The sequence below is a fragment of the Platalea leucorodia genome (genome assembly GCF_965183815.1).
Source record: "Platalea leucorodia genome assembly, chromosome: 2".
Taxonomy (NCBI): domain Eukaryota; kingdom Metazoa; phylum Chordata; class Aves; order Pelecaniformes; family Threskiornithidae; genus Platalea; species Platalea leucorodia.
In genome coordinates, this window is record NC_138824.1 from 124,367,414 (window position 1) to 124,389,535 (window position 22,122).

General features: G+C 38.8%; 2 protein-coding genes across 9 annotated transcripts in view; both read right to left on the bottom strand.

Annotated features, from left to right (window-relative positions):
* Positions 1-13,763, bottom strand: part of LOC309586911 (thiamine transporter 1-like) — a gene marked incomplete at its 5' end in the record, with an annotated part of 56,526 nt that extends 42,763 nt beyond the window's left edge. The window contains 8 exons of the mRNA XM_082304579.1: positions 684-861; positions 1,625-1,790; positions 2,571-2,792; positions 3,719-3,862; positions 6,697-6,909; positions 8,142-8,264; positions 9,656-9,747; positions 13,622-13,763. Coding sequence (XP_082160705.1) covers positions 684-861; positions 1,625-1,790; positions 2,571-2,792; positions 3,719-3,862; positions 6,697-6,909; positions 8,142-8,264; positions 9,656-9,747; positions 13,622-13,659 — 1,176 coding nt within the window. The remainder of the gene's footprint in view (positions 1-683; positions 862-1,624; positions 1,791-2,570; positions 2,793-3,718; positions 3,863-6,696; positions 6,910-8,141; positions 8,265-9,655; positions 9,748-13,621) is intronic.
* ATG3 (autophagy related 3) overlaps positions 9,686-22,122 on the bottom strand; it is a 35,559-nt gene continuing 23,122 nt past the window's right edge. The window contains exons 12-14 of one of the 8 annotated variants that reach the window (XM_082304584.1): positions 20,984-21,061; positions 16,870-16,936; positions 9,686-9,747 (exon numbers count right to left, since the gene is read on the bottom strand). In XM_082304584.1, the coding sequence (XP_082160710.1) occupies positions 16,918-16,936; positions 20,984-21,061 (97 nt within the window). In that variant the 3' untranslated portion in view covers positions 9,686-9,747; positions 16,870-16,917. Of the gene's footprint in view, positions 9,748-13,694; positions 13,791-16,869; positions 16,937-18,228; positions 19,314-19,877; positions 19,982-20,983; positions 21,062-22,122 lie in introns of those variants that run through there. The other 7 variants (XM_082304583.1, XM_082304582.1, XM_082304588.1 and 4 more) reach the window with 7 other exon arrangements.

The window sequence follows — 22,122 nt, forward strand, 5'->3', positions numbered from 1 at the left end:
GATTCCAAGACCCAAAGGGGATATGGGAGGAAAAGGCAAAATGTCCTGCCTATTCTTGATGAAATCAGAAAGAAAAAAAAAAAAAGAAATGTGCTAAACTCAAATTCAGAGACAGAGTCATGGTGGCAATTAAAGGTCATGAAACTTTGTGATGCATCATTAAGTGACAACAGAAAGACAAGTGGATGTCACAGCAGCACAAGCTTGTAATGCAAGTGCTTTGTAGTTTCATTTCATAACTCTATGAAAGAACACTTAACTATGAAAACTATTGTCTAAAAACACTATTCTATTATTGTCTGAAACAGCCAGAAAAAATAACAACGTAAGGAATGAGTGACTCATGAAGTTTGGCCTCACATCTAAATCTCTGGAGAAGTCCATCTGGGTCTAGCTTTTTTCCATTTTGGACCAGTGTCAACATATAAATATATTTTACAAAAAGTATGAACGAAGTGTGTTTATGTTGTAAAATAAAACACCATCATGGAAACTATAGAGGGAATGCTGAAAAATTTAAGCTAGACACTGTCACTTGTGATCATAACTTTTAATAGGGCCAATATTTATAACATTAGCTATATTTTTTGACTAAAAACCCACATCAAACTAGTTCTTTTGTATCTCTGCCCACCAGAAAACTATGCTGTAGTATAAATTATCTCTGAATTTATGTTACTTACTTTGACTTTGTCATTGAGTTGAGCTCTGATAATAGGGCCCAAGATTCCAGTTTCCTTGGGACGAGGATTTTCCAGACGTTTAGTGAAGCTGGCATCGGTATATTGTCTAAAAATAGCCTTTTTATACTTTTTACCTATGAGATTTGAGAAGTTGTCCAAGTGCTGTGCTTTATAGTGTCTTAAAAATAAAGGAAAATACAAATGACCAACAAAACTTGAATAGTGACATCTGTTAGAATACAGAATACTCAAGCAACTAGTAGAAACCTCACTGCTTGAAAAAAAATCCAAACCCTAAACTAACCTAATGCTCTTCACCCCAATTCTAACCTAAATTAGGTAAGAAGAAGCTTGGAACATTATTTGTGTTTTAGCATCACATATGACCAATTAGTATCAGAGTTTACATTTAATTTAATAGGGTATACATGCAAGAAATAAACAAACTGAAGAAGCAGCTACATTTTTCAAGATAAAATAGCAGAAATTCCTGGTGAGAGTCCAGTGGAGGCCCACCATGGTGCTCAGGGAGCTAGAACACGTGACATAAAGGCAAAACCTCGGTTTATTCAGTCATGCAAAGATATGGCTAAGGAAGCATCTTATTTTTATCTTCAACTATCAAATGGGAGATTATAGAGAAAACAGAACCAGACTCTTCTCAGAGTTGTATAGTGAAGAGATGAGACACAATGGACACAAGGTGCAACATGAGAAAGTCTGATTAGATACAAGGAAAAACTTTTTCACTGTGAGGTTGCAAAGGTGCCCAGAGAAGTTGAGGAGTCCCCATCCTTGGAGACAATGAAAACTCAACTGGATAAGGCCCTGTGTAACTGGATCCAACTTTGCCATTGGATCCCCAGAGGTCCTCTCCAACCTGAATTATTCTGTGATTTCATGTTAACATTCCATATTATGTTGACAAAGTATTATTTTACCTATCAAGGCTGTCTGGAATACTTGGGGCATAATCCCAAGTAACCTCTTCTGCAGCAATGAAATATTCCCAGCTTTTGACCATAAGACGTTCTTTATAGGAGAGACGACTCTTCTTCACCTCTTTGTCCCCACAGTCTCTTACAGTGAGGTACCCATGCATTCCAGCTGATTGAGAAGAAACAGTACCATAGTGATTTTCCATTGTATGAACCCTTACCACTTCAACTGCATTTCTCATTTCTTTAGCTAAGGCTGCCAGCAAGCATTTGTTCATCTCATGGCCATCTTTTCAGGCTTGAAAAGGCTGCATCCATGTAGACTATATATAGGCTGGGAACTTTCCAAGGAGCCCATATTAATCAAATGGAATACAGATGCTCTCTCAACTAGCCCTCTTTGAGAATACCAGCTGAACAGATCGAAAGCTTTTTTCCTGTTTGTTTTTTTTTTTTTTTTTTTTTAAAAAAACCCATGTCTTCCAGCTCTCATTATTTCATTTATCTCATTATCATTTATCTCATTATTTACAACAGAATTCTGATCACTGCTGAGAGATAGCCATTTTCAAATGATTAACAGGAAATATTTTCATCAGATTGAGTGACCCTTAGCTGAAAGTTCTCAGTTTCTCAGGAAACAGGTAGTTCCTTACTCATTTTATAACGGCGCTTATCTGAACAGCTCACAGAGATTTACACGCTGGAGTACTGATGCACTGTTGCTCTGTGATCTGCACACAGCAGTAAAGCTGCAGATAAGAACGCCTTTTAGTTTACCGTGCACTTCTTATTCCAGCAGAACGCCCTGTTCTCCAGTGGTTTCTTAGTGAAATGACAACCATCTGAAACACAGTAACTGTACCATTGCAAAACAGCAGAAGCCATTTGGGACTTAAAGAAGAGAAGGACAACTCTACAGTTGCCTAATAAATAGATGTTTCCTTGCCTTGCAGGTGCTTTTGGACAAGAGAAGATATCAGCCACCTTCCTTCCTCACTCACTGTCATGTTTACTGTGGTTGATGCTCCTCCCACTAGGTTAACAGTAGAAATTCGGTGATGTCTTTGCTCCATGGACTGGCCATTGATATGAATGGAGAAAATTTCTGGCTTGGAACTCATTCCTATCAAATGCCAGCTAATGTTGTCATACGCACAAGCCTCTAAATCTGAAAGAGAAATGAGATTAGGGTTCAGAATACAGGCAAATCATGCAAGTTCCCTATGCACACTAGGTCTGAAGTGAATCTTTGCTCAAAACATTAAAAAAAAAAAAAATCTCTGACTCCTGTGATCAGTATTTGCAACAAAAGGAAGTTTCAGAAGCTTGTAAATGGAACAGATACCAAAATCCTGTATGTCAGTGGAAGGTAAGTGTTTAAACCTTACATGCAGGAGAGCTGGGGAAGAAGGAAGAAAACCAGTAGCCTCTTTTGGAAAGCTGATCTGTCCCTGTTTGGGGGCGGGGGGAGAAAAGAAAAGAAACAGGCAAGGATATAAGCTAAAGAATGAGGTTGTATCTAGTGACAGTAACTACCCTATCCAATATTTGTTTAAAAAACCCCACCTAAGACAGTCTTTTGTATTTGCTTACTGGACTGGACAGAGATATGAAAGTAGCTCCTTAGGAGAACAAGGGGAAAACACTAGCCACAGAATAACCCCATTACCACCTTCCTTGACTTCCCACTTAATTGTCTAATTTAATTGTAACTGACTTTCCATTTCCAGGAAGTTCTTCACCTAGTATGTTCTATATGCTGCAAAACCAGTAGTTCACTTAACCACATCGCTCTCCCCCCATCACCTGAGTTAAAAAAAAAAAAAAAAAAAAAAGGATTTCTTATTTTTCAAAGTTAGTAATCCTGTTCTTAGAGCAGAACTCTTAGAAGTAATCTTGTTGTTCTTATCAGCAATATGGCATGACTTCCTTCCAGCAGAACAGTTCCTCTTTCTAGATGTTAGATGCTCACAGACATGTTCTAAGAAAGGCTGTATCCCATTCCTCCACATTCCTGTTCTCTTGCATAAAAACCAAAGGTAATATTCAGTCTTCAGCAATGTTAATTTAATTCCACGTAAGCCTGAACAATACCTGGTAATGTTCCATCAGCATAGCCATTAATTGTGTACTTGAGTGACGCTGATCTTTGCCAACTCTTGTTTTCATCAAACACACCAAACATCAGTACATACTCCTTGTCGAAAAGTTTCTGTGACCCATCTTCATTTAGGCTTCCTATGAAGAAGAAACAAGAGGTCTTAATGTGAAGCACACGCAAAGCAGTTTTCACATCAATGTAGTGGCATTAATGTATATTTAATGAGCTTGCTTCACCTGTTAGCATGTACTGGCTGAGCCTGACCAAAACAAGACCTTAAGAATGCTCATAAAGTGATTTTATTTCTGAAAGTACTTTTGGGTTGGGTAACCATGAAATCAAAAGTCTAATATCCCACGGGAGATTAAACAGCATGCAATGAATTGTCTTAGACAATTCTGGCAATGTGTTGTAGGGATTGCCTTAATGAATGGGAGTGCCAAACAGCCTTCTGTCCACAATCAGACACTGGCCTCTCCTTTGAGTCTGTGAGGTGAGGAGAAGAATGATGGAAATAAAACCAACCACTCAGCAAACCACCTTTACATACAAAAGACTTTGACAAATATTGCTGAATTGGATCGGTTATAAAAAACCATCTAGTTGAGTTTGTGATACAGGTGTGATTTCTATCAACAAGTAAAATTCATTCCGGACATGCCACACAGAACTGGTGTGATTTTACTGATTCTTTCTGTAGATTGCTCACATCCAAAACTTCCATTTGCTACTTTCAATGCGTAATCCAGGACTAAAATAGATGCCCCTCTGGACTGCAGGAACTAAAAATTTGGGAGCTTGCTGATTATTCTACTTAGGAAGAGACGCTGGCAGTGGAAGCAGTCATCTTTAATGTAATCCTTTTTATTTATGAGAGGCTACAAAGTCCTGTTTTTCTGCACAAAAGAAGTCTCAGATCAACAGAGGAATTTATCTGCTTGTCATGCAAAGAACATTCAGTCAGTGCTTTAACTCAAAAGTCCACTTTTTATAACCTTCCCAGGTTATACCACCTATGCTGCTGTTAATGTGGTGGGTCGACCCCAGCCAGCAGCCAAGCACCCACACAGCGACTTCAACGCTTCCCTGCCCCCAGTAGGACAGGGGAGAGAACAGGAAGAAAAAAAAAAAAAGTGAGAAAACTTGTGGGTTGATAAAGATGGTTCAACAGATGAAGGGAAGAGGGGAAAAAAACGAAGCAACACAAAGGAAATCACTCATCTCCCACAAGCAGACTGATGCCCAGCCAGTCTCTCAGGAACAGCCACCTTGGTAGTCAACACTCCTCATTCCCCCTGCACTACTGCTTCTTCCTCTGCCTCCAGTTTTTATTGCCGAGAATGACGTTACATGGTAGGAAATATCCCTTTGGCCAATTTGGTTCATCTGTCCAGCTGTGTCCCCTCCCAGCCTCTTGCCCACCCCTGGCCTACTAGCTGGGTAGGTCTGAGCAGGAAAAAGAGAAAGCCTTGACACTGTGCCAGTACTCTTCAGCAATAGCTAAGACAGGGGTGTACTATCAACACCATTTAGCCACAAATCTAAAACACAGCACTGTATGAGCTACTGCAAAGAAACTTAACTCCATACCAGCCAGACCAAATATACAGGCACGTTGCACACCTACCCCATGCAGTGCCCAGTCAAAGAAACCCTGTTCGGAAATCTTAAAAATTTAAGTAGTTAGCCATTTGTCTTTGCTCTGCCAGAAACATATGCTCAAATTGTCTTGAAGGTAGTGGTCAAACCAATCCATCTCAAACTCATATCCAACTCAAGCCCACAATATATGCATGAATTTGAGAAGCCTGAGAAGGAAAGCAAGTAATTCCAAAGCATTTGTCTAGACTAACTCCAACAGTATGCCATAAAACGCACACATACACATGAACACAAAGAAAGAAAACCCAAGAAACAGGAAAATAACGAGTCCTAGATAATACTAAAAGCACTAATTCTCAAAAAACTTCAGGAGAACATAATTAATACTAATGCCATTCCTTTGAGGTGATATGAGTAGGTGTGTTCTGCAATTAAATGGATATCTATCAGCGAGAAGAGTGCCCTTGTACAACCCACACTGAACCAGTTTTATGTTCACTTTCAGGAAAGCTTCAAGGTCCAAGTCCACGCAGTCTGCAGTCTATACAAAATGTCTGACTCAAACTGCAGGGAAAGAGAATAAAGCTAAATAACTCACAGAGCTTTCACTAAAAGAAGGATATAGAACTTGTAAAAATTTAGGATTTAAGGGACCAGCAAGTAGTTTAAGTAGCTTACACAGCGGTATGCTGTTTCAAACTTCCCTCAAATCAGTGGCATGGTCCTAGTAGTTATTTACAAATCCTACAAGACACCAGTGCATATTAGTGGAGATGGAATTCAATGACTCAAACTGCTAAAATCTCAAGTCCCTGATTGCATGCAAAGCAATTTTCAGAGACTTGTAATTTGTTCAAATTTGGCCATATTTTCAAATGACTAGCAAAAGACAGACTGCTCTGTGATTTCAAACCCTTGTTACAGAAGAGAGTGCGCTACAGCGTCTTTATCAGACAGCCTTTAAAAGGTATGGGTAAACCAATTATTTCCTGCCTTATTCTCTGGAATGGCTGAACCATTTTGAATGAAGCTTTAAAAATATTTATTCTAAGGCAGGAAATTTGAGGTCTTATATTTAGCAATTAAGCAACTGCAAATGCAACCAGTACAGGCAAATGTATCTATTTATAGCAGTCTCTGTCCATCCTATAATTATAGGATGGATCTGCATGAAAGCTGGCATTTAAAAACTTTAACAGCTAAAAGAAAGATGTTGAAAACCATTTACTTTACACTGCATGTAAAGATGTGAAAAGGAAAATAATCTATCTTCCCTCATTATCATACAACCCTAACTTTATTAAGAAATTAAACTACGTTAAGAAATTAAACTATATTACCTTATAGTAGTCTTAAAGCATTTCGTTACCTTTTTTACAGATAAGCAGTGCTCCAATCAGACCAGAGTTAAAATCCATTGTCATGTTCTCATGAGAATAATATGCATAAGTAAGACATGGAAGGTCAGCTTCTCTTGGACCAACTTCTTCTGTTATATCCCACACATATGTGTAGATCTGGCCTGGAAGTACAGCATCATCTTGTTTTTCTGCAATTGTTGTTCTGTCATCATACAGGGAGCCTGCCAAGAAAAGAGTCAGTAGGGTGGCATGAAGACAAAGAGCAATTAAAGCACGTGGAATGTCCTCCTACAATCAATTCCAAAAGCTTGGTTTGTTTCTTGCCTATATGATACTTTAGCTTATAACTCATGATTCCACTCACATTGTGGAGAGTAGCTAGTCTACCATCCTGTTCCTTACAGATTACAGATTTCCTAGAACTGTCATCACTGCCAAAAGGTGGGGCTCTTCATCGGTCTGACTAGGGTTAGGATGGCATGAAGCTTCAGCCTCTGCTCACTGATACTCTGTGGAGGAATACTGCCCACTTTGTCGACTTCCTAATTGCCTCTCACAAAGCCGTTGCACAGGCTAGCACTGCCTTGCTGCCTTAGACCTTTTGTGCACTGCATATCCAGATGGCAGTAATGGCTCATATCTATGCCTACCATATCCAACAAATCTGCAATATGACAAAGGGGAGCCAGAAAATCAAAATCCTAGGTGCAAAAGGCACATTAATAAGATAGTCAAACTGAACTGCCTATCACTTCCAATAACATGTTCTGTTCAACTCCATGAGATGGGGTTGCAAAACTCTTTCTGTACTGACACAACAAACAAAGCCTTGAATAAATTTGTAAACTGCAGGTCAGAGCTCTGGCTCAGCAGCCAGGGCAGGGTGCTCACTCTGTGCTAGTGCAGACATTTAACTCTCAATTTGGTCACAAGTTTATGATCTCTTTTTGCTAGTCTCATGAGGGTTCCAGGAGCAAAACACCACAAAGCTGAGCATGAAATGCTGAGTATCAGAACAACATAATCAGCGCTGTCAACTGCCTTTACCAATAATGCCTTTATGTATGCTATTGCAAGGGATTCGGAAAAGTTTTTTTTAAGACCTGTATTTAAGAGTTTACATGTCCTGAAATAGAATATTTTGCAATTACACGGGGGTTGGACCAGATGACCTCCAGAGGTGCCTTCCAACCTCAACCACTCTGTGATTCTGTGAAACAGTATTAGCACACAGGCAGCTGGTCAGGAAGCTGTGCACGTCAGATGACACTCGTATTCCTAGTGTTACACTGATGAACAAGAAAGGAGCTAACAATGGGTGTGAAGTTTTAATCCAGGATCAACAGATACACGTGTTCCATGTATCCTCAAACATTGGTCTGGGCCCCTCTCAATATCTCATGCAGTATTCTACAAGGAAATGAACAAAACATGGAGTTTTTATAGTATTTACCTTCTGCACTTTTTTGGTAAACTATGCCTTGGGGATGTATACTGACTGGCTTGTCAGCCATATTCTTAAGGTGAACTACTAAAGTATCTCCCACTTCAGCACGCAGAGTTGGTCCCAGAAGTCCTGTAGTTATTCAAGATAGAGAGAGGAAAATGTGAGCAAAACAATATCTTTAGTGAAACGAAGAGTTCTCTCCCCCCATTAGGGAATGTGAGCTGTCAAAGTACAAGTTGCAAAACTAATACAGTCAGAGAATGTAATACTACTGCAATGAAGATTTACCCGTAAAAAGGCACGTGGGGATTTAAAATCTGCAGCTCATAGTCAGGAATGTTATAAATCGTACATCTGGCAACTAGCACTTAAAAAACTCACAGGAAAATGGTAGATTTGGGGGAAAAAAAAAAGTTATTTCCAGATACAGAAAATTTATCTAAAGGGTCATGTTGAGGTTCATTGGGAATTTCCAGGAATCCTTCAATTTAATTAAACAGGTTTAGGAAGGCAGACATTTTATAGTTTAAGAGTTTAGAGAAAGGCATTCAAGAACATTTCTTTGAGTAGCACTCTCAAATGCCAGAAGTCACAGAACAAAAAGCTCTTTCAATCCCAAAATGTTACCTAAAGAAATAATCCGTTCCATGTTGCAAATTTCTTGAGGCATAGCCTGCAAAAGGTGTCAAGAGGGGCTTGTAGCCCTACTCCCCACGTGGCAAAAAGCAGCAATGGAAGAAACCTGCTAAGACAACCTTTGGCTTGTTATTCTTTTTCCTCCTAAACTATTTTGTAAATTTCTTTCTCTGAAAAGAAAGAAGCAGTTTCAGAAAACACAAACAAAACTGGAAGGAATGAGATCACAGGCTAGACCTTTCAGGGAAACTTGGAACAACTTCATATCACCAACCTCACGCACATGTACTTTGAAATCTAAATCTGAACATCTAACGTCTGAAGTTATTTTATCTATTAATATGAAGCGCAGACAGACTATGTAAGTACTCTGCATAAGTATCAGAACCCAAGTACCATACTTATGCATGGCATAAGTACAAGAACTTGCCTCCATCCATTTAAAGTGTCTTCAAGCAGTAACAGACGCAAAGGCAAGGGGACATCTTTCACACCCAATCTCAGTTTTTCTTTTCCTTTCCACTGATCTATCAGAAACATATTTAGCCTCAGGCCTTAGGCTCCTTCCATGTGAATTTATAGTGTCACCACCGTGACTGTGCCGTACAAGTCTAAATGTGCATGGGAAGTCTCATCAGATGCTGAAAACAAAGGCAACTACTTTGTACCGTGCAATTAATTTGCAGATAGCACTGAGCCCCAGCCTCTGAAAATCCAACCTCTCTATGGCCTTTGAAAGCCTAGCGCACTGCAGAGACCTCATCCCCTGTGCCTATTTGGTTTATGTGCAAAAAAATCGACACAAAAATACAGGCTTGCTTAGCTTGTTACTGGCTTTATCAAGCAACAAACAAAAACAAGCAGAACATTTCTTTCCTGCTTACCTGCAAATATATTTGCTGTCTTTTCTTTTTTAAAATCCACTTCATATTCTCTGTAAGAGATTTTCTTAAACACAGGATCTGAACGTTCCAATCTGAAACCAAAAGAGTTACAAAAAAAGTTAAAAGGACAAAGATTCCCAGAGATGCCATTGCTGTTTAACAGATATCTCAGAAAACGAATCCTGGAATTACAATTCATCCCTTGCACATTTTGCTGAAGGCAAGGCACAGAGTCCAACTCTTTGTAGTGCCTTCCCCTCTCGCTCTTACTCTAGTGAATCTACGATGTTCCTGAGCTAGGCCATTTCATATTAGACATTCAATTACAGTACCTAGCACAGTTTACCCTTGATTTTGCTGGTGATTTCTATAGGTCCTTTTGATTCTGCAATGAAGATGTCTTTGTTTTGTCCATTTAGGACACAGATGAAGATGTCTTGACCATGCTTAACCTAGAAAGCGTCTGACAAAACACAGTGAAAGAAACCTGAATTTCTCTTTACTCAGCCCCATGCTTGAACTTTAAGACTCACCACAATGATTCTACAACAGCATTAACAGCAAGCTCCTGTAGCAGCAATGACCTTGGAGGCAAGCACAAAACTGTTCCCTGACAACAAAGGATCTCGCAGCAAGTCACAAAATTGCTGTCTGAGAAACACTGCAAGTGCCCTTAGTCTTGTTATGTAAATGAATCAGGCATCCAGCAGACCACACAATGTTTTCTTAGAAAATATTCGGGCAAGCAGAAGGAAACCAGCACATAACACTTCTGGATTGGAAATAATGATGAGAAGAGGGCTGGAGGGATAATAGCCTGTATTTAGTTTCACATTTATTGGTTGATTTCTTACAGTATGTATGATGACTGGATCCAACAGTAATTCCACTTGCTTTTTTTGTAATGCCCTTTCAGGCACATTTGATAGCGGGCAGCTGATGGGCTGCTCAAGCCCAGAGAGGCTGGGCAGAGATAACAGTGAGCTCGCTTCAGTGACATCCAGGGCCCATAAGGGGGAGATGTCTTTTTGTAGAGATCTTTTGTAAATCCCTCTGCGACACACACTCGCAACAGAAGAGGCAGGCAGAAGCAGTTCATGTTTCAATTCACTCTCCTTGCTTCAAAGTCACTGATAAAATTTTGTTTCACTCTTTAAAGGAGAAGGGCCCGCTCCATAACCTTCATCGACAAGCGCTGCCCTAACGTGGCAATGTTCAACAGAATGTTCAACGTGGCAACGTTCAACAGAATACGCACATCAGACTACGCGGTGGAAGAGGAAATTTATCAGCACCACTTGTATAGCTAGAAGGAACAAAATCCGTAGCTCACGAAGCCTTCAGAAATCTCAGACTACACAAGCAGGTCTAGTTAGATAACTGTCAGGAATGGCAGCGGCAAGGCTGCGCACACAGATAAGAGATTTCCACTTTGCTCTGAAGTGTCTTGTAAACATCACTTGCACATGGCAACAAATAAATCTCTGCAATGATGAGATGACTGACACTCAGAGAAGTGTCCTTTTCTAGCCTGTATGATTGGAAAATTAAGGAAATAGTTCAGGAAGAACCCATTTTCTTTTCAGCCTCTCTTCAGTTTTTGAGAACCAAAAGCAGAAAAGTATCAGATTCTTACACTGTACTTAGACATATTAGACACAGCAAGTTACATACCCAAACTCCTTTTGGATCCAAGCCATTAGCTCTTCCTTAGTGAGTATCTTTGTGGCTGTTGGGGTTTTGTTTGTTTGGGGTTTATTTTGATTTTTTTTTTTTTTTTTTGAGTTAAATTTCTACAAGCTCTACAAAGTTAACCAGACCCATTCAGGATGTGACTTGCTCTAAATACTCAAGAGACACTGTGTATGAAAAACTCCTGGCTAATCACAGAGTATTTCAGCGGAGGTTTGAGGCAGCCTGTGGGTCCCTACTGCATGAAAACCATCTACCAACAATGGGACATTTAATGAAACAGCAGTTTATGCTTATATTGATGCATCCAGTGCAGATGAGAATGAAATTCTAACTACTAAATTCACATGCCTGGATCAATACTTAAATTGCATTTGGCTTCATATTCCTACATTTAAATCCTTTCTTCTGTCTTGCCAGTTTGACATTATGCTTATACCAGTTCTATTAAACTTCCAAGGGGAGTTTTAGAAATCATAGAAACTTTGCTTTAATTAGTCTTAAAAAAAAGAATAGTTAAAAAATCTAAATCTTAACTGGAAATGTCCTTTCCATAGGATCCAGAAATGCAATACCCATAAAAAAAAAAAAAATAATCACAAGCTAAAGAAAAATAAAGAAAACAAGCGATCCACCAATATAAAAAAAATGCAGTAGTATCCAAATATACCCTTGAACGTAGGAGTAGTTTGTACCATTTCATGACCAAATAAAAGCTGTGTACGGTGACTATAGCGAACATAGCATAAGAATTCTAAATTACATCCAAGTTTTGTCATCTGTAGCATTGCACTTGCAGTGTTTACAATCCTAAGGATAACAGTGGTAATACAAAGAAGATATTTTATATGCTTGATTGGTGTATGCGTGTAGGCTGGCCATTCTGCAATGCTATCTGAAAAAAAATGGAAATTAGTATTTTCACTTAATAAAGTATAGCAATGCTTGATCCTACAACCTTTACACAGCAGAACTCAGGATGGACATTTCACAAAAACTACTGAACAACTCAGAAACAACATAGCTAGTTCCAAAGTTCACCAGGCTCTGATTTAAGCGAAAGTGATAGTATCCAAATTGGAACACATTTATTCCCTCAGCAAAGTCTAAAGTCTGGAAGTTTTTGAAATCTTACCAAACCATGGCTCAACTTAACATTGCTCAAAATCCATATACCTAAAATAATTGCATTCAAACAAACAAACAACAACCATCAACCCTCACAGAAGATGACAAAAGCAAGCCCTGGAACATATTTAACAAAAGTCCTCTGAAAACATAAAAATAATTCTATCCACTAACGAAGTAAATAAAAAGGAGCTTTTAATACTTCCGTGGCTCCAGCTCAGATCAGGCTGTTTAAAGTCACACAAGTTCCTCCGAAGTCAACAGATCAGGCTCTAAAGTCCTCCTGGGCTCTAAAATTCCACAGGAGACATAAAACACTTTCAGTCACAAGAGAGGACTAGTTTCATCCTTCTTATCCTGTACTTTGTTACCTGGACTTTTCCTCAGATTCCGGTTTGTAGGTCCAGCTAGTGATCTGAGCAGCTATATAGTGCTCCCTGACCTTCACAGCTCCCACCACATGCTTCTCCGAGTCTGGCCACCATGAACCAAGCAGAAGCAAGAGAAAAAGACGCATGCAGTGGAGTGTCATGGTACAGATGCCTGCTGATGCTGCTCTGCAAGACGAGGCACAAACTGCTGCTTTTATTGCTGCTGCTGCTTCTAACTTCCCCTCAGAAATGAAATAATTGTGATGCAAGAGGGCAACAGCATTTGCTATGCTCAGGTCATTGCTCTTCACCTCCTCCTCCCCTTACTGACAGGGATCCAATAGAGATAAAAAACTGTTTAAACTACCTTCCTCCCCCTCCTCCACACCATCTTCAGCAAGAGACAAGCACCAAGGAGACGCAGCTTCAGCCCCACTACAGGCTGTCGGTGGGTCATTGTCTACCGAAGCAGCAGGATATCAAAGGCAGAAAACAATTACTTAGATTACTTACAATTACAGGATGTTTGACTTGCATGGTTAGGAAAAAGGGGGGCATATTTTTGATCTTCCCAGAAAACAGAAACCCAGCACATGGCTGGCACTGATGGAAACTTCCCAGTTAGATGCTACATCTCCCAAGAAATCATTCTCCATTAGAAAGCAAAATGCTGAGGGATTAGGTGTGGGGACTAGAAGTGGATGCAGAGCTAAATCTAGTTCAAATCTAGTTCAGATCACCATATGCTGCATATTCATAATAGTAAGTTAATAACCTTTCCAAACACGTTGTCAGCTTCAGTTTGGTTCCCATTACACTCTCGAGTATCTCAGGTACTGGATAACAAACAGGCTTCTCAGTGGCAGCTAACAGGTCAGCCTGAAGATTCGTCCGTAGTCAGAATCCTTCTAATCTAGTCTTGATTCAGATCTGTTGACATTTATCTAAAGAGAAATGATTAGGAAAATACCTTTTGATAAGCTAATTATCAGTGACAACTATATCACCAAAAATGTTTCCCTGCTTTTGCCAGTGCTGAGAAGTTTGTCAGAACAACAAGAAAATTGTTGAGTGTGTTTCCTGTACGCTGGGATTACTGGAAAAAGACAAATCTGTACTTATTTTTTTCATGGACAGAAGATCACAACAGCTTTTTCAATAATGTTTTGCTAATGTTTTAATGAAAAAATTACTTAAAATCCCAAATCAAAATAATTCCATCCCAGATCCAGACAAAAATAAGGACATTTCCTCAGACTACTCCAAAAGAAAACCTGATCAATTCTAGGTTTGATATGTTGTTCAACAGCAGAATGGTCTAACTGGCAGCTTGCTTAATTCTATCCAAACTATATGGTACCATATGGCCTTAGAGGAGATAGGGAAGACGGCTGGAAAAAAACTGATGAAGATCAATAGCTAAATGCTCCCTACCAAACTTCAGGATAGTTTGGTGCCTAAACCTGAAAACAATCGTGATCACTTGGACAGCGTAAGACTACAGACATCGTGGAACAGTTTCAAGGCAGCAAACTGAACTTAAATTACCTCCTACTGCATCTGCATGGAGTTAATCACTTCTTCCCATGAGCCGCTTTGACACATACATTATGTATGAACAGGATTCAAAACCCAGAATCCAGCAACAATTACATTGGACTAGAATGCATGCACTGATATTGAAGAGAAAATCTTAGCTAAACACAGTTCAATAGTATTTCATTACTAATTAATTATTGTTTTGATTAAAGAACTGACCATAATCCTTGGTAAACTACTTCAATAATTTTTAAGTTATAATATTTGTCTTATTTCTACTAGGGTCCCAATCATCTCTGGCTCAGCATCTATTTCAATGCTGGTGCTTAAGAGTTTGATAGTTGGTGTGAAAATGCCTATAATTTAGATTTTATGAAAGAAATCTCTGGGCAGATGGACAATTCCTTCCTTCGATCCGGAACTGATGGGAAGCAGCTGGCACATTCTGTTAAAGCTAAAACATCTTCACTTTTAAGTTAGCTTGTCTCATCTCCAGGTCTTCAACATTCATACAGAAGCACACAGAAAATATCATGTATCTTTATCAGAACAGAAACTGATTCATATTTGGGTCCAGTCTCCACCCATTGGGCTTTACAACGCTGTTCCTAAAGCTGCTTCCCATACAGGGCTTTGAAGACCTTGTATTCTTATGGGACTGGCTGAGGAGATGAAACTGAAATACACTTTAAACAAGTCCTCCTGTAATTCTGTTTAATGAACTAAGTGTTTGAATTTGAATTTTCCATTACAGGTTTCTAATACTTAATTCTTCCCTGTAATAAAAGCTAAAATATTGCAGGCTAAAAATTAGTACTCAGAATACCTACTTAAAATCCCTTACTTTGTGACTGCGAGCTGGGAATAAAAGTGGACATCAATTAGCTACTTCTTTTTTATCCATTTTGATGAATTTGGGGGTTGTGTTTTTTAAATTTATTAGCCAATGCATCGTGCTGTACCAATCACATGGTAAAAGGTATTAAAAATGCATTACATTAGTGAAATTACTTTTACAAGGGTGGCTGATAATACTGATAGTTTTAAAGAAGAGTATCAAATTAGACCAGATATACTTTCCATGAAGCTACACTGATTTGCACGTATTACCCTTCTTTAATCCTTTAAGAACAAAAAGTCGAATATTGACTACCCCCTTATTTTCTCCTCTTCCTGCACCTCTTAGGATCAATGTAAGATTGAGCCGCCTGAAATTATCCAGGTCAGCCTGTTTGTTTTTTTTTTTTCTTTTCTTTAAGCTATTGTATCACATTGTCTCCTCTAGGCTTTGGGAAGTTTCACAGTGTTCTGAAAATCATTATTAATAACTCAAAGTCCTTGTTCCCTTTCACCTGAGCATTAATTTCTAATATCTGCAATTATATCCTGTGTCTGACATGGTGAAAGTCTAATACATACATATAATTTTTTTAGTTAGCATTGGTTGCCTGCAAGCTATTACTATTGGTCACACGACAAGTAACTACAGAATACATTCTTCAGGCTGAAGTTTTCCAAGACAATGCAATTTATTGTTTATTCATATATATAGCCATAATCTTAACTTCTTCCACTTCGCAACACTGCACACACAGCAAACCTCCTATTTTATCCTCATTGCTTACCCACATGCTCAAATGTAATTTACATTTGGTCACCAGCAACATCAAAAGATCTCGTGGGCAAAAGCCAAGCACAGAGGAGCACATGTCTAGTCCACACTGGCAAAACAATCTCTGCAGCACAAGGAACAACGTTATTCCCCAAACTAAGCAGTACCTTTGGGATGTACGGATAGTGAAATGCCAAATGAAAAGAAAGCATGGGAAGAGAAGCATAAGAAATACTTTTTAACACTAAAAGCAGGTCTGCATCTTCTAACTGGGGAAGATTATTGTCTGTTCTGATGCCCAGTAATTATGGTCCTGAATCTTGTTATGCTACATATGAAAACATACTAAAAGAGTATACTCACAGTACTGCTCTAAGGCTGACCTTTAAAACTAGCTAGGATTGCCAGTTTTTCACCCAGAATAGCCTAGGCTGAGTCTGAGCAATCAAGAACAGATAACTCTTTAAAAGAGCTGTAAAGTGGTGATTTGCAACTTCCTGCAAATTATAGATTAGGACCCACCATCAACTTGGTTCTACATCTCACAAATGCTATCCTACATGCTAGCAGGTGGCCATATCCTGGCGGCTGCCATCAGTTTTAACAATTGTATTATAGTGACCAAGAGGGAGCTAGTATAGAGAAGAAAAAGTTGTAAAACAATTATTGAATTGCTTGCTAATAATGTCCTAACATAGATCCCTCCCTCTCTCTCTCTCTCTCATTCAAACACACAAATCAATGCACAACGGTCCAGCAAGCATACTTTGTTTAGTGGAGGGTGAAAGGATTTCATGGGCAAACAAGGAGTTAATTATTGATCAGCAGTGAACCCATGGTTCTGAATGTAGGTAAAAAGAAAGGGCACTTACCAAATCTGCCAGGCACAACTCGGAACAGAAGCCATCAGATAAATATCTTCACTTCTGGAAGAAGGCACTAAAGCCAAGAAAGGTTAATCTGTGAAACAGCTGATTTTAGAAGTTTAAAGTAGATGTACTATGTCGAAAACCACATAAGCGGGCAAAAAGAAAAGATGGCAGAGAAACTTAGGCTTTCTTTCAGACAACAGCTTATTCAAAAGGAATACGTATATGCATTTTGCATTTGATGGCAGCTCATATAAGAGCACATTCTGCGTAACTGTTAAAGGAAAACAGGCCATGTAACTTGTGTGGTCATACACACAATACAAGGCAGTAAGAATGTAGAACAGCATTTCAGACTGGTCTGGTGCTAGAGGCTTGAGAAGATACATAATCATATTGATTTAAACCTAAATACGTTCTAAACCTGTGTTTCTCCTTAGGAGAAAAGCAAGTGTCCTTGATTAGAATTGTGTGTTTCTCTCCAGTCAATAGGTTTGCCAAAACCAATTATTTAGCAGGACGCAAAACTATTTGCACAGAAATGCTGAATTCAACAAACAGTTTCAGAGAAAAACAAATATGTGAATTTTCTAAATATTGTAAAATCTAATTTCAGTGCTTTAACAACTTTGTCTAAGACCACTGGCTTTTGGTCTGAAAAAAATTCATTTTAAGGAACAAAAAGAAAGCACTACACACTAGCTTCCTCTCTTCAAAAACTACATTAATAACGTCCAACTCGAAATTTTGGACTGACCCAAAAGAAGCCTTTCCCCCCCCCCCCCCCCCCGTGCGTTTAATTTTTGCCAGAAAATTTTCAGTTTGGCTCCACAAAGAATTTGGCTCCTACTCTAAACCATGTTTGTTTAGAGCATGTTCTAGCTTGTCTTCTTTACCAAGAGATTTCTTTATTTGCCCAGGGTTACAACTGATGCTGAATCAGACCAGTTGCCCTCATGCTAAGGCAGTCTAGCAGCATATTCAACTTGGCTTTCTTTCTGTGAAGAAGTACTAAGTATAGCAGTGGCCACAACGTGATGTTCACCAGGTGGTATAAGATTGCAAGGGTTTGCAACTAGGTTGCATCTTTTTATCATAAATCCTTGTTGGAACTGAAAGTGGATTACAAAAAAAGAGAGCCTCTTATCAAGTTGTATACATACCTACTTCCAACAACAGGTATGACACTTTGAATGAATTAACTATTTCTTCTTTTATATGGTTGCATTTTCTACATCCAGGTATTTAAAAAAAAAAAGTAGACTTAGAACAATTCTCACAAGTTACTAGCAGAGAAGGTTATTTTCCACTAGGAAAGCAGATAGATATGTTTTAGGAAGAAACATGAAATCAGTAAGCTTTTAGCATAAGACGACACCAGATTACTTCTGTCCCTATGGGCTTTGCAACACCCAGACAAATTCAAGGCATTCTCGTTCTCTAGCAATCGATCAGGCTGTTTGTTAGCAAGCTGGTTAAACAAGCTCCACCTTCCCACACCTAAAAATGCAGCCACAGAAGGACAAAGCTGAAATTGTCCTCATTCTTTAACACTATTTCCACCCTTCGTTATTTATATTTTAGACTTTGATTAGACTTTTAGAAGACTAAATACAGAAGTGCACTTCCCATGTATTGCTTGGAAGTTACTGTTTTGATTTTTTCTTCTATGCTTATTTTTTTTTTGGAAGCAAGTCTTTTTTGTACTTTAAAAGTATTTCATGTAAATTGAGGACTAGGTGTCTTAAGTTTGACAACAGAGCTTACGATGGTCATTATTTTAAATCTCCGTAAGGTTATTCCCTCTGCATCATAACCCAATGCCTGTGCCTAACTTTGGTTCAGATTCAGTGGAATCGAAATATCACCCACATCTTCATTGCATGCAGCACCTGCAAACTAGAATGTACTCAAAGTCCAAGATCAAGAGATAGATGTGGAAGGCAAGTAAAGAGCCACAAAAACTGTAAGATGTGCTGCAGGAAAGGGACTCTGGCAGAGCAGAACTTCTCAGGAGCTATTCTGATGTAGAAGGAAAATTCAGACAACTAGCGACCTTATAGGATTTGCCAGAAGCTATAACTGAGGCTACTATGTTTGCGTATGTTTATAGCAGTTCCTACAGCAGCAGTCTCAACTTCTAACAGGAATTTTTAATACTGGTCCCAAATAGAAGAAAAGGATTAACGTACAGCTGCTGCAAGTGTACCCAGATCAAATTTGTTTGCTCAGGTACAGCCACTTTGATATCCAGCCAAGCAGTGACATATGGTGACATATTAGTCACCAAGCACCAGGGTTTGTGATACTAGGGATTTCTGTGCTATGAATGCCCCAAGACATTAAATATCATGGTGCTGATGGAAGCCATTGGCGAGTTCTCTTCAGTTCTGCTGCTCCTCTGTTTTTCTGCTATGGTCAGAGAAAAAGGCCTTCATCAGTTTATACTAAAAAAAAAAAAAATCATGCCACTTAGTTCTGTCAACAGTCTGACAAAGAAGAATGTGTTATTTGTTAACTCAACACACTGGAAACCAGTGAAAGACTAATTCACCTTCCTAAAGGAGGAGAATAGACACCTTCTAGGGAGAAAGATGTTTCGAAAGATTCTGACAGAGCAAAGGAAAAAAATATACATCACTGGTGGTTTTAAGTCATACTCCCTCTTTGCACCCCTCCAAAACCCCCTAATTTGTTGGGTGGAGGACAGCTACTTCCTTTGTTACCAAAAAACCCAAAACATCTTTGAAATTATTCTGATAGGGAAAATCCCATGGCATGACTCAGTGGGTGTGGTTAAGTTTTAACAGGTTTTGGCTAGCATTACTCTTCACTTATGCAGACATTGCTTAACATATTGTCCAAGAAAGAGGAAGTGAAGATGGATATCAAAAGAGGAAAGCCAATTTAAGCATAGTACACAGAACTTGATTACAGGCTCTTATGTAAGTAACAGCACGGTACAGAGGACAGCCAAGACTGGGACCAGTTGGGCCAAGACAGGGACCAACCTTTCTACCCAACAGTAAATTCAGTCCGTTGCAGATGCCCGATTTCAGATTACTTTGCAGAATACACACTGGATGTTTGGGAGACAAAGATGCTGTTCCGAAAGCTAAACAGAGTTTAAGTGAACCTAATATATGTATTTTTTTTATATATATATATATATACACACACACATATATAAAAATACATTTATATATGATGGTCCTTTCCTCCCATTTTCATTAAGGAAAAACTTAACATTTTACAGGGCAGAAAGTGGCTGCTAAAGCCTGGATGTGTCTGCAATATTTGAATTCATAAACAACCCCATGTATATTTAGCCCCAAAAGGAAACCGTGCTATTACACTACCAGTTAGTGTAGCTGAGGGAGACAAGTAATCAAGATTGAACCTTCCTCTACCGTAGCAATCTTCTCCCTTTACCCCAAAGCTGGAATTTTGTCAATAAGACTGTTCTTGCCTTTATTACAAGATGAGCAGACTACACACTAATACTCCTCCTTTGTCTCCCAAAAAATTCCATCTCAAAACACTAGTCTTGCTCAAGTCTAAACCTAAATCACCTTTCAAAGATTGGTTAGTTACAGCTATGATAGTTTAAGATGCAGTCAAACTTTCCTAACAAGATGATCACTTATTTTCTTTCAGCTTTCAAAATCCTCCTCCAGCTAGAGGAAATACAACCATTCATAACTAGGAAAAAACCACATAGCTTTCAAGTGAATTTAAATGGCGGGGGGTGGGGTGGGGAAAATTACATTTTCAGGAATCAGCAATGAAGCCAAAAGCATTAGGCTTCTAGTAGGAAAGCAGATTTTAGCTTCCAATATAGACAAAAACAGTCTTCTGTTGAAAGGAAATTGAAGTAATTACGGAGAAAAAAATCCCACCTCTTAGTGCAGCGTCTGTATAGGAATGAAAGTGATTTATTTATATTACACACAAAGATTTTTATTAAAAAGGCTGGTAATGGAACATTTTATTTTAATGCATCAACCTGATAAAAGGTTAGTTACAGAAATTGTGTATGATGTTGTATAAGTCACGTGGATGGGTTATTTAAAAAAAGATTTGATAATTAGAGGAGGACATCTCTTATTTTAGTTACATTGTAAAGTGCCTTGTGTAGTCATATTCTATCGTTGGAATGACCGCCTGTACAAATTTCAAGAAAATAAGAAGGTACCTGAGTTTCTTGTTAAGGAAAACACACAATAGCTAGAAATCCTGTAAAACAAAGCAGAAGTCACATTCAATGGTCTGCTCGACAGCATTTCTTGCTAATAGGAAAATAACACCTAGTAATTATCCAGTTAGAGACTGGGAAATTAATACAGCAGAACTCTGGTAATGACATCTGATGCTTGCCCAAACATACAGACCTTCCTGTTTTAAGCTAAAACAGGGAACCAGGAGTTATTTTCAATAAATATTATGAGCACCACATAAACATTTACAATCCCATTTACATATTTAATATTTGTTATTAACAAATGCCAAAGTGAATTGGACCTAGCAAGGCTAATCCCTAGCTACCTTCCTGTAGTTGCAGGGAAAGTAGGTTCCTCCCTCAGCGTTTCAGTGGCTCAGAAAAAGAAATGTTCTGAATGATCCTTTGAAAGAGCTCCTTCCTGTTGATGAGGGAAAGTAGAGAGATTAGCTTTGCTAAGCTAAGAAGTCTGCCTTTGTAGAGAAGACCCTCCTTGTCTCCCTTGTGTATATCAACTTCAAATGCACGTTGGGCCTGAATCTGCAGCCTGGAGTATATTGGATAATTATAAACTAAAGTGTCTGTCCACCTGGGACTGAGGCAGACAGCAATCTGAGAAATTAAAATAAATCACTACTTTCAACTGATAATTAAGTTACATTGGTAGTGGATATAAGTAAAACCTACTGTTTTGGCATGTCACGCTCATGGACCATTTCTTGACAAACACAACCTATATGATAATGAGGGAACCCCTCAATTTGTTTAGCGATAGCTAACTATTGAAGAGTAGAAGACTTGAACTACCTTGCCAGAAAAGTTATTTTCCAGTTCAGTTTCAGTTGCTTGCTGCACAAACTGAGCAAGTCAACTCATACAGTGAACGAGAATGTGACTGATTCAGGACCTATAGCTGCTCAGTAATCCCCCCTTGCTTGCCTTACAGCAGCAAAAGCAGTTAGAACACTATTTTGAAAGGATACACTTGCTTCTAACATGGAGGTTACTTCAGTCAGAAAGCACAGCATGAATTATGA